The sequence below is a fragment of the Muscardinus avellanarius genome (assembly GCF_963383645.1).
Source record: "Muscardinus avellanarius genome assembly, chromosome: 3".
In the NCBI taxonomy this organism is placed as follows: domain Eukaryota; kingdom Metazoa; phylum Chordata; class Mammalia; order Rodentia; family Gliridae; genus Muscardinus; species Muscardinus avellanarius.
This window is the reverse complement of record NC_137788.1, coordinates 106,144,401-106,161,691: the sequence shown is the minus strand read 5'-3', so window position 1 is coordinate 106,161,691 and position 17,291 is coordinate 106,144,401. Positions and strand designations below refer to the sequence as shown.

Here is a 17,291-nt window from a genome sequence, read left to right as displayed (position 1 = left end):
TCTTTTATCAGAAATAATTTATTAGTCTCTACTGCACTCATTAGGGAAGCTGATCCATTAACACAATTGATTAGTCAGTTTAACCTGACAACCCATCTTCGAGTCTAGGGATGAGAGTACGTCTCATTTGCGGAGGGTGAAAGGCTTACCAGTGAAATGGAATTCAAGAACAGCTCAGGGATAAGCAAGGAGTTAGTCCCAGATACTAATACGAACCAGCCATGGCACCGTCCTGTTGCCCCTGTAGACGGAAGGCTAGATGCCGAAAAGGACTCTGAGGTCGGCCAAGGTGAGCTTGGTGATGGACTCTCCAGTTCCAGACAGAACTTGTTTGGCCAACTCTTTCTTTTTTTCTTGGAGCTGCAAGATCTTCTCTTCCACTGTTCCCTCACAAACAAATCTAAAAACCAAGCAAATCGGCAAACTATCAGAAACCCAAAGCAGCTTATCTAATAACATAAACTTCTTGATGCTCAGCTTTTAATGAGATTTCTTCAAGTAGTTTTGAGATTGGTTAAGAACCCTGTTTAGGGACCCAAACCATCTTGACTAAATATATGCCCATTTAAAATATGTGATTCAGGTTGGCATTTTGTTTCATTCTAAAACTGAGAGTTCTTGAGAAAGCCCCCAAATGTGCAAAAAGTGTTCCTATCCAAAAGTATAAAGAGCCAGCTGTCATACAAGAAGTTCCACCATGATTAAGATCAGGAGACATCAAAGGTTATCAAGTTTCTGCAAGGTATGTGTGCTAATTTAAGTATAGAATGTCTGATTCCTTGGCTAATTCACACTGAAAGCAGGGTACTGAGTATCATGTACAATGCTAGGGGTAGGAGAGATGGATATAATTTTGTTCTGAAGAACACAGGAGAGATGTGAAAATTGAAGGAGGAGGAAGAGGAAAAAGAGGAGGAAAGAAGAAAGAAGGAATAAGAATAATAATCTGTGCAAGCGCTCCAATGGAAATATGCCCAGTGTGCAAAGGAGGAGAGCTATCCAGTTAAGGGAGGCTCCGTTAGAGAGTTAACTCTTAATGTGTGCTTGTAAGATGAGCAAGGGTTTGTCAGATGGACAGTGAAGAGGGCATCTGAGAGAATGGGAATATGTGTAAAGCCATAGCTGAGCTATAGAACGTGGTGTGTTGGAAAAGAATCATGTTACCCGGTCTTCCTGACCAGTGGCAAGAGCTCCAGGGCAGGCGGGGCCTGATCACGAGTGGTTGTACATGTCCTGTGAAACGTTTAGACTCTGTCTGTAGGGAGTGAGAGCCACTGAAGAATCTGAGGAGTGCAGTTTCGGATCAGACTGACTGGTTAGGAAGAACTCTCTGGTGGTGATGCAGAGGACAGGACTCAGTGGTGCTGCGACAGGGGAGGAGGCAGCAGAGATGGGAAGCAAGGCTTGGCTATCAGAATCACTCCGGAAACGGGACTAAAGGGCTTGGCATGTGAAAAGGAGAGCCAGGGAGGAGTCATGTTTCTGGCCACATGATTCCATAAGAGTGCTACTGTTCACAAAGACAACTTCAGTTTGCAACCTTTTAATCCTGTAACTGTAACTACTTACACACAGAGGGTGCTCACTGGGTATTCATTTGAGGAACTGAATGCATAAGTATATGACTGAATACAAATGAGTATGTGGTCGTTAAACTAGGACATTGAGCAGGAATTTGGATATTTAGGCCTGAAGTTTAGGAGAGAGTGCAACTATAAGTTTGGAAGCCAGTTTGCAAAGACTGAAGGATGAGTGGGAGGTAAGCAATAACTTACTGGAGTAGGTAGAATTTTGAAGGAAGGGATATATGCCACAAGCACAGAGGAGAGTTAAGCCAGGCGTGGTGGCATACACTTGTAACCCCTAGTACCTGAGAGGCTGAGACAGGAAGACTGCAGGTTCAAGACCGGCCTCAGCTATTTAGTGAGGCGCTCTGCAACTTAGTGAGACCGTTTCTAAACAAAGAATAAAAAAAATAGGGCTGGGGGTGTAGCTCGGAGGTAGAACGCCCCTGGGTTCAATTCCCAGTACCACACACACCAAAAAAAGACAGGAAAACTAACATAATCACTATCTTACAACTGAAGTGCAACCATAAGGGTGAAGGCCAGTTTGCAAAGATTGAAGGATGAGTGGGAGGTAAGCAAGTAAGACAGACCGGGATTTCTAAATTCTTCAGGAAAATTGGTCATGAAAAGGGAGAAGAAAAACAGGGCCGCAGCAAGGGTGGGATACGGCAGCGTTAAGGCTAGTTCTGGTGTTCTCAAGACAGGAACGTCTTAAGTAGAGGAATATTCTGCAAAATACTAAGTCTGTGCTACTCAAAGTCAGTGTCATAAAACTCTGCCAGATTAAAGGAGAAGAAATTGTTAACTGCAGGCTACAATTTCTTCTAGATCTAGGATCTTTTTTTTTCTGCTATGGAGGATATCACTGGGACATGAGGTGAAAATGAATAACGTCTGCTGATAATAGTATTAAATCACTGAGTACTTAGAGCCAGGCATGGTAGCACACACATGTAACCCCAAGACTTGGGAGGCCGAGACAGGAGGATCAGGTTCAAAGACAGCCTCAGCAATGTAGTGAGGCTCAACAACCTAGATGCAGCTTGGAAGTAGAGTGCCCCTGGGCTCAATCCCTAGTAACACACACACACACACACACACACACATCATTAAGTAGTATTATAGTTTTAAAAATATACACTAAAGCACTTAGGAATAAAGGGGCATCATGTCTACAATGTGTGCTTTGTGTATGTGTGTATATGGTGTGGGTGTGGGTGTGTGTCTGTTACTGGGGATTGAACCCAGAGACATTCTACCTTGGAGCTATACCCCAGCCTGATTTTATTTCTTATTTTGAAATAAGGTCTCACTAGGTTGCTGCAAGTCTCATTACTTATTGAAGGCTGTCCTCAAACCTGTGATCCTCCTGCCTTAGTCTCCCAAGTACAAGGATTACAGGTGTATGCCGCCATGCATGGCCTACACACACACACACACACACACACACAAAATGGGGAAACTTTCTGGTACTTTACTTGCAATATCCCTCTAAATCTGAGATTATGTTCTAATACAGGCTAGGAAGGAAGGAAGGAAGGGAGAAGAGAGAAGAGAGAGAAGAGAAGAGAAGAGAAGAGAAGAGAAGAGAAGAGAGAGAGAGCCCTGTCATGGGCTACCTTGACCAAGACCTCACACACAAGCTTGTTCTTTGGCAGTCATCAACTCCAAGGTCACCTCAAGTTGCTTTTTTCCTGTGGGATGCCTGAGATTATGCCTCAGGAGATTCATTAATAAAGTGATCATCAAATACTTTACATTCTGCTTTAACACTACTCAAAGAAGATTTTCACAAGAAAAGACAATGGGAAGGGTCCTGGGACCACCTTCACTTACTTGTGTATGACCACATCTTTCTGCTGCCCTACTCGGTAAATTCGGTCACAAGCTTGATCTTCAAGTGACGGATTCCTATCAAAGGAGAGATAAGCTGGAGCTAGTGACATCCCAGACCAGAGATAAATCTATAGCCCACAGGCCAAATACAGCCCATTTTTGTATACTCCTTCAGCTAAATATGGTTGTTATATTTTTAAATGGGTTTCATACAACCAAAACAAAATGCAAAGAATATGTACCAGATAGTGATGAGGCCTGCAAAGTCTTACATATTTACAGAAAAGGCTGGTCAACTCCTATCCTAGGCTATAGTACCCTAGAAAAGGCTAGTGCCAGATATCATCCTGCCTCTAAAGACAAACAGGTCAGGCTGCTAATAATAACTCTTAGCACTATCATCAGTTGGTAACTGATGTAATGAAGCAAAATCAGAAGGCAAAGTCTTTTTTTCTTTTTCATTTGGTACTAGGGATAAAACCCAAGAGAATTCTACCTCTGAGCTACACCCTATTTTACTTATTTTATTTTGAAATAGGGTCTCATTAAGTTGCTGAGGGCCTTGCTAAGTTACTAAGGCTGGCCTCAAACCTGTGATCCTCCCATTTCAGGCGTCCAAGTACTAAGATTAAAGGCTTCTGCCACCCCTCTCAGCATAGTCTTTAGTAGCTGGATGACCCTGAGCAAGAACTTAATCTCAGCCTTTGAGGCTTCAGACCACTACCTGGAAACATGAGGGCTAGCTAAGATTCTGAAATAGCTATGCTTTTTAATTTATTAAAATTAATACTATGATTCAACTAAGGAGACTTAATGCTGTTCCCTTCTTTATGGATTCTCATTATCAATTCAAACTCAGTTTTGGAGGTAGACTGCCCCTGGATTCCATTCCCAGTACTGCAACACACACACACACACACACACACACACACACACACACACCCTCTGGATTTGGTATGTATCATGTCAATGCCAGGAGCACATCTGTCCTGGTACAAGGTGAGTAAGTTAATGTGTTACTAGGAGAAAGTGTCATGAAAATCTTAGGTAATACTTTACTGTTTCAGAATATAGCATAATTCCTAGTATGCTTTCCTCATTCCTGTGAATACGGGAGTTCCAAGTAATAACAAGTGGGTCTGTTTGTACCAATCTGAGCTGCCTGGAGAATTAGACAAATAATACCAGCAACAGTGGCTGGTACAGCAATCCCTCATTGCATAATTGGAAAACCAGAAATGGGTTCTAATTATGACACTTTCTCCTAGTAACACATTAACTTACTCATCTTGTACCAGGACAGATGTTATGTTCCTGGCACTGACACTACACAAACCAAATCCAAAAGTGTGTGTGTGTGTGTGTGTGTGTGTGTGTGTGTGTGTGTGTGTGTGCATACACATATATAAACATATATAAATACACATACACCCGCATATATATACATATATTTGTATGGTACTGGTGATAAAATCCAGTAGCATTCTACTGCCAAGCTACTACATCCTAGCCCTATTTTTTATTGCAAAGAGTCTCCCTAAGTAGCTGAGGCTGTCCGCGAATTGCGATCCTCCTGTCTCATCCTCCCAAATGCTGGGATTACAAGTGTGCAACACACCCAGCTCAAAGGGCTGTATATTTTTAACATAATTAGAAAATTCCTTTTCCAGCCAGGCGTGGTGGCACATGCTTGTAATCCCCATGCTTGGGAGACGGAGACAGGAGGATTGCGCAGGTTCAAAGCCGGCCTCACTGGCTTAAGAGACCCTGTTTCCAAAAAAATAGGTCTGGGAGTGTAGCCCGGAGGTAGAAGGGTTTCCAGGAACCCCAGTAAAATTCCTTTTCCTTTTCAAATAATATTTTTTTTCTTCTTTTGCTGTGTTGGCGACGAGGCCCAGGGCCTCGTGCGTGCTAGGCCAGTGCTCTACCACGAAGCTACATCTCTGGTTCTGGAGTAGTGCTTCTAAGGTTAAGACTTTTCTTGGATCTAAACAAGTAAAATGGTTTTCTGGAGAAAAGGCAAACTGAGTAATGTCAGTTCTTGGCCATGAGGAAAAGCTGTTATGTCCAGTTTCTATTTCAATAGATGTTAGATTAACAATAAAGTCAGTCAACTATTTTAAGTCATCATTTGAAGCTTGATCAGGAATTCAGGGATATTAACAAGCCCTATACTCTGTTCACATCTGCATCTACAGATATGTCCTTATGCACAGAGGCATCTCCATAACACAAGCAGAACACACTCAATATAAGAAGCCTGCTGCCCCGCTAGCCCACTGCTATGCGGTGGCAACTCAAGATAAATCTGGACTCATTACCAGTGCATGTCCAAAAGAAAAAGATGGTTTCCTCCAGTCAAGTTTAGACCGACACCTCCAGCCAAGAGAGAGATCAGCATAACCTTCAAAAGGAAACAGACCATGAGCCTCACACAGACTTGGCATCATAAGACATCTGCTACAGCTTGAATCTAAAGTGTCTCCCAAAGGTCCATGGAGGCTTAGTACAGCGTGGCCCTACTGGAATGCAGTGGAACTGTTATGGGCTGGGGCCTAATGGGAGGTCTTTAGGTCACTGGGGGCGTGCTTTTGAAAGGATCACTGCTACCGCGTATCATGCAGATCTTGAGAAAGCTCGATTAGGGGATCCGCAACGGTGTAGATCCCCCATGAAGAATGTCTAGCATTCCTTTCTTCAAAAGATTATTTTAGGATTATTTGGATTAATATGTATAATTGAAATTTTATGTATAAACATTATAACTAAAACTGATGGGCACTGGCTTGTGAGAGACTCAAACAGCAAGGATTTTTTCCCAAGGATAAAGTTATTGGGCCAAATATTAAGTTCAAACTGACCTTAGTTAGAGCCACTGTATGAATAAGTTTGAGTCAGCCTTGTGAAGTGAGACAAAATACACTATGATTATTTAAATGTTTGGCAGCCTTGCCCTAAACTTTATAGAAAATAATAACTTTTACTGTCCTTGGCAATCCTGCTTGCATGACTATACTCTGGCTTTCCTGCCAAAAAATAAAGTATAAAAACTATAACAAATCCTGAATAAAATGAAGAAGGTTGAATCTATTTCGTGTGGTCATTCTTCATTATCGGCCTCGTTTTCCCCCTCATCAACACACGAACCCTGACTCTGCTAGGGCTAGACCCCGGCAGATCACGGAGCGTTGGCCCTTTCCTCTCTTTCACTTCCTGGCCACAAGGTGAGTTTGCTCCACTATGCATTCCTGCCATCATGTGCTACCTTGCCATGGGCCTAAAAATGGGGCCAATTTATCACACACTAAAATCTCTAAAAACATCAGCCCAGATGACTCTCATTTCTTTTTAAGTTGATTAACCCAGGCGTTTGAGAGAGTGAAAGAAAACTGCCTGGCATAATGTCATTCCTTCTTCTCAGGTTCAAGCCCAAGAGCAAAACAGATAAGTAATGTGTTCCTATAAAATTTCCTCCTGTGGTTACATTGTAAAACATCATGATTTCATCTCCCATGCTTCCCCTTTCAAAAACTCTCACATCTCAATTTTTATTGGTGCCATCTTCAAAAAATTAATGGTGCCTGCCAAAGTATATGAATACTCTAATTTAGAGTCTTGGAGGTGGTCAGCTCAATGAACTGTCCGTTACCCAGACTGTGTCTACTCCATCAGGCCCGGGCCCTCCACTGCTATAATGATTCTCCTGCCTATCATTCAACTATTATTCAACTACTGCTTCTCAATCCTTATGATCTACAAATAGATGACTTTGTTCTTCCCTTTCCTTCCATACTTCCTATTAAAATCCTTCCTGTCCATCAAGGCTTGCCTCCTCCTGATCCTAGCCAGCTATGCTCTGAACCTCCTTTGAGTCTTCATATTTTATTCTCTTTAGAGCACTTGTACACTTTGATAAGAACCCCAATAAATGTCTAATACATCGCAAACATTTGGAAAGATCAAGGCTGTGAATATTTTTTAAGGTGAGCTGCTGTATTAGAATGCTCTCTATACCTGAGAACAATTTGCTCCTTAATTACACAGCTCTGCTGTGACCAGCTTGTACCTGGGGGCACTTGGAGTGGTTGAAAGCCTCCACCAAGTCCATTCTCTGCTTCGGGTTGACGGAGCCATCAATGGTGGCGTGAGTCAGTCCATGCTTCTTAAGGTGCAATGCTACAACTTTCAGCATGCTGGTCCACTGAGAGACAATGACACTGGAAAGAAGAGTAAGATAACAACCAAACCACAAAAGATTCCAGAACTCATCTGTAGGGTTTCAATGTCCCTGTTAAGATTAGTTACCAGATGCAGACAAGAAAAAGCCTTCTGTTACCTAAGGGAAAATGCTGCTGCTACGGTTTAGACGAGCTCCCTCAAAGATCCAGGTGTAAAGGCTTGGTCGCAGGGTGGAAGTATTAGATAATGTGGACCCATAAGGGCTAGAGCCTAACGGAAGGTCTTTGGGTCAGTGAAGGTGCCCTCTAAAGGGACCCTGTGTTTTCCTCTCACTCTTTCTCTGCTTCCTAGCTTGAAACATGGCCACCTGTTCTAACATGTGCTCCCACCGATGCTGCCTGCTGGCCTCAGAGGCCTGATGAATGGGGCCACCCAGTCTTGGACTCCAGCCTCCAGAACCACAAGCCAAATCTAAGCTCTTTACTTCACAAGTAGCTCGTGTTAGTACTTCACGCAGTGCTGTGAAGCTAATATGGGTGCACATTTATGTTAACTGATAGCTTTATAATGCCTCCTGCTATTTCCAGACTTCATTATAATCTTATACTAAACAAAGTCAGAAAAAAGTGGTGGCTAGATGAGACTAACGACTCCAGCCTCCTTGCATTGGGGACCTACTGCTCCTCCAGAGATCTGGACTTGCAAAAATGGATACCAGCCACATAGACTCTGAATTTACCATAACAACACATTGCTGGGGCTCCCAACCCCAGGCCAGGTTTTAAGTAGGGCCTCACATTTTTACATTAAAGTACTTCATATATACAAGTGCAGATATGTAACGTATGTAGAGTACAGGTGATAACAAAGGGATCCCATCTCCAAGTGCTCATGTAAGAGCACTGGCAGCCTGGTGCACCTCCCTGTCTGATTTCCTTCACTCCCTGGCTTTTTTCAGATGTGTCCCTACTTTTCAACACTGTTTCAGAGGCCTAGCTTACACTGATCCCCTAGGATGTCCTTTTCAATCTGCACCACAAATATTTTAATTAGAAATCACAGGAAATTTGTGATATAACCTCAGTGCTTTCTGCTGAGCATGATTCAAAGTCCTTGATATAAAAATTTAAGATTTATGCCTATCAGCAGTATCAAATTTCCTTGTTTAATTATAACCAATGCTTGGATAATGAAGCGACATGTTTACCTCTTTTGGGACCCTGAATTTCTTCGGATTGCTGCTAACTCTGCCAACAGAGATGATATCTGGGAAAAGGTCACATTAACATTGAGGTTTAAGTGAGTCGCTTAGCTCCACCTTCCCTTGCCCGAGTTACAGAGCCTCCTCCTGGAAAGCCTCTGCTTCTGGCTAGACCTTGCCATGCTTTTCATAAGCTCAGTCACTTCTCTTTCCTGGGTGAAGCCCCTCCCATGGCTGCCTACCCCCCAAGGATACTGTCCAAACTCCTTAAACCACGTGCTGGGTCCTCATTGCTCTGGCCTCTGCTTGCTTCTCCAGGCTCATCTCTCACTGTGGCCCTCCTCTGATAAGCCACTCCTGGTCCTGACTCCATCTATTCTATCCCCTTTGTCTTAGATCACTGGTCACTTTTTGGAGGGCTCCTCGACCCCCAATGCATGGGCCAGGTGCCCACTGCCTGTGCACTGCCACAGCGCCTCTTGTTTCTCCTACACAGTGTGGTCCTAAGCATGATATGTATTAATTGCTTATCACTCATCTCTTGCTTCTAGGACTTGAGAAGTTCCAAGGAGTCCAAGGCAGCACAGGCCCGGAGCATTTTTATACTAGCCCCAGTATAATGCTGGAACAAAGAAAGTACTGTCCTAATATCTGCAGAAGAAGAAAGTAAAAGAGTTTTGCCCACATTAAGGGCTGCTCAAAAGAAGAAGAGAGCCTGTTTAGACCGAGGAGAAATGGCTAAAGCTTTCAAACAAGCTCTCAGGGTATTTGGCCTCGGGGTGCATTGAAGTCCACATGGAAGGAGTCAGCAAGAGCGAGAGTGCGTGCCTGTGGAGAGGAGCTGGGTCCATTCTCCTGACTGATAAAGTAGAAGACCTTTCCAAAGCCTTTAGAGTTCACCACCTAAGTAGTGGAGGAGAAAGAACACTGGACCAGAAATCTATCAGACAAATATTCTCCTTGCTCTGCATCACCAGGCCGTTCCACAATGGAACCTAGATGCCTCATCAGTAAGGAGGGGCTTGAGCCAGACACACTGGGCCATACTACTCCCCACATCGAGGCTGCTGTCGTGGCAGGGGCCCTGCAGAGCCCCGCCAGCACCAGGCTGCTTCCCAGGCTCAACACACATTCCGCTGCCTGCGCTGGAAGTGAGGCAAGGACTGTATCACCTGAATGAGCAGGAGCAAAAGCAAGCGTCGGGTTTTGTTAACAACAGGACAAAGACATCAAGTGCCTGGTGTCTTGGCAACTTGAAGTTGCGGAAGGTGCCATGACTTTCATATGAAAAGAGCCAGCAGGTGGCATTTTGAGAAAACTGAAGTAGGAGGGCTGGATTTATGGTCCCTGAGCTGGAGTCAAGTTTCAGTAAGATTTCCTCCCTACATGAAATAACCTCACATGGTTTGAACTACCATTAATGGGGCTATGTTAAGAAGCCTTGTCAATAAATGTTACCTGAGTACTAGACAAGATAAACATATTACTAGGAATATAAGTTTTAACACAATCCCTAACTCTGAGTTCTAGAACTCTGACCACATATGGGGCTCTTTTTATATTTCTCTCAGCTATTTGTGGTAAAGACCTAGGTAAGTGTTTTAAAATTTTAATTAAGAGGCAGCATTTCTTTTTAAAAATAACTTCATTCTCTTAGCAGTGACCTCCTTTCTAGTTAACTTTTTGTTTAAGCCTTTCAGAAGAGAGGGCGAGGCTCAGAATGGCAACTTAAGATTATAACAGAAAAACAGGCCCTGCTTTCAGGGTGTGCAGGATTAATGGAGCATATTCCAAGCCAACAGAAGGACAGGTCTCAAGTTGCAGTACAGCTCAGCCTTCCTCTAATAGAACTCTTTAGCCTTAAAAAGCTTTGATAAAAATAGAACAGAATGACTAACGAAGAGAGAAGGGAGTGTAGGAAACAATACGCACAGATAGAAGCCTTTCAACAAGTCAAGGAAATGGCCGCTCCCAGGTATCAGTCCCGAGGGTCAGACCTTTGCGGTTTTCCTTTCATGCTTTGCCTAAACAAATTGCTCGCTTGCTTAGGCCTCAGCCCTAGACTAAACCTGGGGGCCTCCTTCCCTAGTAATCGATGATGGAAAATCTCTGCCTTAATGGCAGAGCTGTCCCGAATCACTCTCCGAGAGCCCCCTCTGTAAAAAGGCTTGAGTGTTCTCTGTGACATAATACAAGGTTAAGACTGAGTGGAGAGTCCGATCAGCTATGATCTAATAGTCCTACCAGTCATCAAATGGCTGAGCCCACTCAGACAGATGTGGTCTCCAGCATAGGAAAATGCTTGAATCCAAATTTCTTAGAACAGAGGTGGCAACAGTACCTTGGTGCTCACTCGTGTGTCTTCAAAAAGCTCCACCTTGAAGCATGTGCCATTAAGGGAAACAGTGGGAGATGGTTCTGAGTCACGAAGCTCAGTCAAGGTCAAAGCACTGAGCTGTTCTTCTAGGGAAAGGTCCAGGCCTTCGCTCTTCAGTTCTGTTGGATCCAGGGCCTGGGCGGAGCAGAGAAAGGGGGCGGGAGTCGGTGTGCAGCTGAGGCAGCAGGCTTCTTACTTACTGATGTGGTTATGAGTGCTCAGCACTTCATGGAGCAAATGTCTTGTCATTTTTCTTCAATAGCTCAAGAAGCCCTGCTTAAAGTATGATCTTGCAGCTTGGCGTGGTAGCACACGCTTGTAATCCCAGCATTTGGGAGGCTGAGACAGGAGGATCGCAGTTCGTGGACAGCCTCAGCTACTTAGTGAGGCCCTTTGCAATTCAGTGAGACCCTGTTTCAAAATAAAGAAAGTATGATCTTGCAAACTTTTTCATCAGATTTAAGGTAAACTAAATTTCAAAAATTTTTAAAGATTTGCCAAGCAGATTACATGATCATTCCATTCGTCCCAGGTAGGACAATACAATGAATTAGAAAACTGATAGTTAAAATATATGAATACAGCTTTTGTACACCGTCAGCCCTATTTTTTTATTCTTTACTTTGAAACAGGGTCTCACTGAGTTATACAGGACCTCACTAAGTAGCTGAAGCTGTCTGCAAACCGTAATCCTCCTGTCTCAGCCTCCCAAATGCTGGGATTACAAGAGTGCGCCACCATACCCCGCTTAAAAATGAATAGCATGTGCCTCTTAATTTTGGATGTCACTATCCAAGGTAAAGGCAACTTCTCAATTTGTAGGCCTACTTGAGTTTTTGCATCTAGTCCAAAAACCCTTGATACCAAACACCAATAATTAAATTAGCTTTATGACATTCTGAAATCAAAGCACTCACAAATAGTTTCCTTTAAACAAAATAGCATTTCTCATTCTAAAGCCAAGTTCATCTGAAACAAACCCAACAATAAAAGTATATTCTTCTCAATGCCATTGGAACCATCAAAATTAATAAAGTTTAACATAAAACAAAGCAAAATAAACAAGTTTCTTCTCTTCTCTGCCCCACCAAAAAATCAAACAAGACAAAAAAACCACAAACACCATTTCTCTTGATCTAGCAAACTGTATCCCAGGTGCAAGAGACTGAAACTGTGACACTACGAGAGGCCTTTTCTTACCGATTTCAGTAGAGAAAGGTGGCAGCAACACTGTCGGAGTCTCAGCAGCTGGGACAGTATGTGGACGGTGCTGGATGTCTGCAGATCTGCTGCTGTGACGTGCACAGGCCCACCAGACCCAAACTCCTGTGCCACTGCCAAGAAAAAAAAAAAAAAAAAAAAAAAAAAAAAAAACCCAGGAAATAGTTCAGGATTTAAAACAGAGGAAGAATCTGGAACCAAATGAGACTTTTTAAATATTGTGTGTTTTGAAATTCAGTAATAGGGTTCTTTAACTCATTTATGTAATAAGCCAAATAAAATAATTGGTTTTCTTTATAGATCTATATGTATTTTAATAAAGCACATTTAGAAAGCAATTAAAAAGAAATTTAAATCACCAGGTCTGTGTTTGCAGATCAGTATGTTGTACTCTGGTTTGAAGTTATTAGCTAAAGTTTAATCTCTCATACCTAGACTTCATAACCTCTCATTTCTGTTATATTAACTGAATCCAAATCCCTATTTTCATTAGTGATACTTATGAGTGTCACCCAGCTTACCTCTACTAAATGGATTATCAGGGCTTCTTCCGGATTGGTTGCCTTCCCTTTCATGTCTTTTTAGATAGTACTGCAGAGCTGACCTGCCTCAGATCAAGAAAGAGATCACAGATAATGGTCACCAAGACCAAACAGGTTTACAGTGGTCACTGCTAACTGTGCTCATGGTGCATCCTGGGAAATTATAGAAGTGGACTTGTTAAATGATGGCATGCTCACAGCAAGCATTGTCCAAAGGTAACACAGAAAAAATTAAAAAAAAAACAATTGTTTTATAAAATCAGCTAATACATATAAGGTATAAAAAGAGAAAATATCACATTGGAAATAAGAGGTACTAAGTAGGAGAAAAAGATCAAGAATTCAGGGAAGAACAAGAGTTCTATGGAAAATGCAAAGAAAAAAACATGAAGAATGACAAAGCAGTTTACTTTTTATTTTAATGAGATGCTGAGTGACAGGTCAAAGGTCAAAGAGAAATAGTGTGTGTGTGTGTGTGTGTGTGTGTGTGTGTGTGTGTGTGTGTCTGTCTGGTGATTGAACCCAAAGGCATTCTACCTCCAAGCTACACTCCTAGCCTTCTTTTGTTTTGAAACAGGGTTTTGCTAGGTTACTGACAGTCTAAGTTGCTGAGGCTATTCTCAAACCTGCAATCCTCCTGTTTCAGCCTCCCAAGTAGTGGAATTACAGGTGTGGGCCACCCCGCCCAGCTAAAGAGATATAATTTTCCTTTTTTTTTTTTTTGCAGTACTGGGGATGGAACCCAGGGGCGGTCTACCTTTGAGCTACACCCCTAGTCCTATTTTTTTTTTTATTCTTTATTTTGAAACAAGGTCTCACTGAGTTGCAAAGGTCCTCACTAAGCGTCTCACTACTTGCTGATGCTGTCCTTGAAACCGCAATCCTCCTGTCTCAGCCTCCCAAATGCTGGGCTTACAAGCATGCGTTATCATGCCGGGGTTCCTCTTATCTTTCCAAAAGAATTAAAGTCAGAATACTATAATGATACATGTATACCCATGCTTACTGCAGCATGATGCACAATAACCAGTTCATGGAACCAACCCAAGTGTTCATCATGAGTGGGTAAAAAAATGTGGTATAAAATTCAATGGAATTTTACTCAGCCATAAAGAGGAATGATCACTGAGCATGGTTATACAAAACCTGTAATCCCAAGTACTTGAGAGGCTACAACAGAACGACCACAAGTTAAAGACCAGCCTCAGCAAAGAGAGACTTTCAACAACCCAGTGACACCCTGTCTCCAAACAAACAATAAAAAGAGCTGGGGGTATATCTCAGAGATATAATCCCATGCACATTATATCATGTGCAAAAAAATGGATAATACTAGAGAATATTATGCTGAGATCAGCCAGTCTCAAAAAGTCAAAGATCAGCTGGGTGTTGCGGTGCATGCTTGTAATCCCAGTGCTTGAGAGGCTGAGACAGGAGGATCGCGCAGGTTCGAAGGCAGCCTCAGCTACTTAGTGAGGCTCTCAGCAACTTAGCGAGACCCTGTTTCCAAATAAAGTGTAAAATAGGTCTGGAAGTATAGCCTGGAGGTAGAAAGCCCCTGGGTTCCACTCCCAGTACCACCAAAAAAAGGTCAAAGGTCATGTTTTCTTTCATAAATGAAAGCTAGAGAGACAAGAGAAAATAAAAAGGACTTTAGATAAATGAGAAAGACAATTAGAATAGTGGGAGGGAATTGGGGGGGGAGGTGGGTGGAGAAATATGAGGTTTAAGGAAGGGAACAGTTCAAAATAATGTTCTGTTCACATATGACAGTATCACTACCAATCTCATTAACAGGTATGTAGAGGAGAGGAGGTGGGATATGGAGGAAAATATATCAAGTGCATGTACATTTGTATCACTTTGAATCTCATTATGAAATACAATTACAGCACCAATAGAAGTATAAAGAAAAAAAAGATACAACTTTCTGACACCACCCCGAGAGGAGCAGACCCATGCAGCATACACTGGCCACACATACCCTGTGACTTCCACGCAAGGAAGCCAATGAACAAGTTTCTTAATTAAGTTCAAAATTTTGCCTTCAATGGGCAAATGAGATAGAAACGAGCCAGGGAGTGGAGAAGCAGTGAAAGGGGACCCAAAGGAACAAAGATACCTAACACACCAATCATACCATGAATTCAGTCTTAGGAAATCTGGCCTGCACCCATTTCCAAGCAAAGACAGGAATAAACGACAATGCATGTGAGAAGGTGCTTCCTAACTGCACACACCTTGATCTTGCAAAAAAGACACTGTAAACAGTCTCTTCATCTTCAGAAAGCCTTAAACGGTGCAGCTGAAATTTACGCTGGGGCAGCATCACCTGGAAGAATAAAAGAAAAAAGCTGGTGTGAAGCTTTACAGATTAACTAAATACTACAGAGTAAACCCCACAGATTCACACTGGAAATCTGGTCAACCCTGAAAAGCAGCTTCTACCCTTCCCTAAAAACAACACTGTGTGAGCACACAGCACAACAGGACTGCTATAACTAGAGGCAAGGACTGCGACCCTGGGGCTTCCTTGCAGAAAACTGGGAGACTCAGAGGCTCCTTGGAGCACAGCAGACAGCTGCTCAACCCGACACGGGTGTGGCCATCCTCCTTCCCGAGCCTCCCCCAGGAGCAGGGATAAGCGTGATTACCAAGGGTTTGCCAGTGGAGTCCAGTTGGTCCTTTGTTCTCCTCAGCAAAAGGCTCTTGGTTAAAATACTTAACCGTTCCCCTCCTTTCTTTGAACCATTGTCAACTTGACTTTTCCACAGACTGAACTCATCAAACGGAGAACACCGAAGAAATCTTTTTGTGTTGAGAAGGAAGGACACAGAATAGGGAAAAGGTATGGAGGAATAAAGAAAAGGTTCAAAGTCACTTACAAGATAAAAACAGATCAGAATTTTTGTTACATCTGTCATCCAATCATGTGTAAGAGTGAATTTCACAGTAAATCTCTGCTAGACAGATCAAAAGGATCCACGTCAATCATAAAAGTCACATTATAAAAATATGAGTTTTTCCATTAACAACATCTACACCATCACCACAGGACTTAAAACCAAAAGCTAGAATTTATTCTGATAGCTTCAAAGGCTAACAAAGAAATTTCATATCCTTTTATGACTTGACCAAAGGAAGTATTTTAAAATTAGCATTCTTTTCTATCTGTTTCCAATAAGCTATAGTCCTGACCCTCGCCCATATGTTATTCAGCAGAGGCAGCCCAAAACATCCCCTGGACTGAAAAGAGATGACTTCTGCTTCCTTTAATTCAATCTCTCCTATATTTATGCAGATATAAAGGCTAGCTGTAATCAAAGCCCTGTATCAGCCAATCAACAGATATTTTCTCATAAACATCAATTCTTTTGCTCTTTTAAAGGTTGACAGGCTTGCCATCTGCTACATGAGAAAGATAATCTGGCATACACCTGAGCTTTATCATGAGACATGACGTAGTGAGGAAGGGCTAGGACAGGGCTCACGCTCACATGATCCCAAGGAGGTTACTCACTTCAGCAGTGAATACATATCCAAGAGGTTGTTTTGAATGGGTGTTCCCGTGACAGCCCAACGGGCACTGGCTTGCAGCTTACACACAGCAATGGACATCTGCACTCGGGGGTTCTTCACGTTGTGAGCTTCGTCCAGAATGATTCGAGCCCACACTATTCGAAGCAAAGGTGTCGAGCTGCCCTGGGAGAAACATAAGTGGAATCCAATAGCAGTGTGGAAACATACCCATCCACAAGGAGACGAGGGGCAGTAACAGACAAGTACCGAGGACCTGCTCTTACCCTCCAATCTGCTCAGGTCAGTGACACTGAACAGAGCTGAGAAACCGAGAGGAGACCCTCCCAACTGGTTCCAATAAACAAGTCACTTGAGAGGGTTAGCTCCTGAGTTTAAGATACCTAAGAGTAAAACAGTTTCTGCATATATGTCTGGTACTGGGGATTGAGCCGAGGGTGTACACCCTCAGCCCTTTTTACTTTGTATTTTGTTTGTTTTTTTGTTTTTGCGGGTCTGGGGATGGAACCCAGGGGCATTCTGCTTCCGATCTGCACCCCCAGACCTAATTTTTAATCTTTATTTTGAAACCGGGTCTCACTGAGTTGCAGAGGGCCTCACTAAGTAGCTGAGGCTGTCCGCGAACCGCGATCCTCAAGTCTCAGCCTCCCGAATGCTGGGATTACAAACGTGCGCCACCACGCCCGGCTTATTTTGTATTTTGAAACAGAGTCTCACTAGGTAGCTGAGAGTCTCAGTGCATGGCGATGCTGTTCTCTTGTCCTGGAATCTGCAATTTTCCTTTCTTAGCCTCCCAAGTACTGGGATTACAGGCATACTCCACTACATAT

General features: G+C 42.9%; 1 protein-coding gene across 1 annotated transcript in view; it reads right to left on the bottom strand.

Moving 5' to 3' along the window:
* Nucleotides 1–255: 255 nt before the first annotated feature.
* Nucleotides 256–17,291, bottom strand: part of TTF2 (transcription termination factor 2) — a gene marked incomplete at both ends in the record, with an annotated part of 42,272 nt that continues 25,236 nt past the window's right edge. Inside the window, 11 exons of the mRNA XM_080691511.1 lie at nt 256–400; nt 3,405–3,479; nt 5,726–5,808; nt 7,471–7,621; nt 8,791–8,849; nt 11,126–11,296; nt 12,362–12,495; nt 12,904–12,986; nt 15,165–15,256; nt 15,579–15,732; nt 16,445–16,626. Coding sequence (XP_080547637.1) covers nt 256–400; nt 3,405–3,479; nt 5,726–5,808; nt 7,471–7,621; nt 8,791–8,849; nt 11,126–11,296; nt 12,362–12,495; nt 12,904–12,986; nt 15,165–15,256; nt 15,579–15,732; nt 16,445–16,626 — 1,329 coding nt within the window. The remainder of the gene's footprint in view (nt 401–3,404; nt 3,480–5,725; nt 5,809–7,470; nt 7,622–8,790; nt 8,850–11,125; nt 11,297–12,361; nt 12,496–12,903; nt 12,987–15,164; nt 15,257–15,578; nt 15,733–16,444; nt 16,627–17,291) is intronic.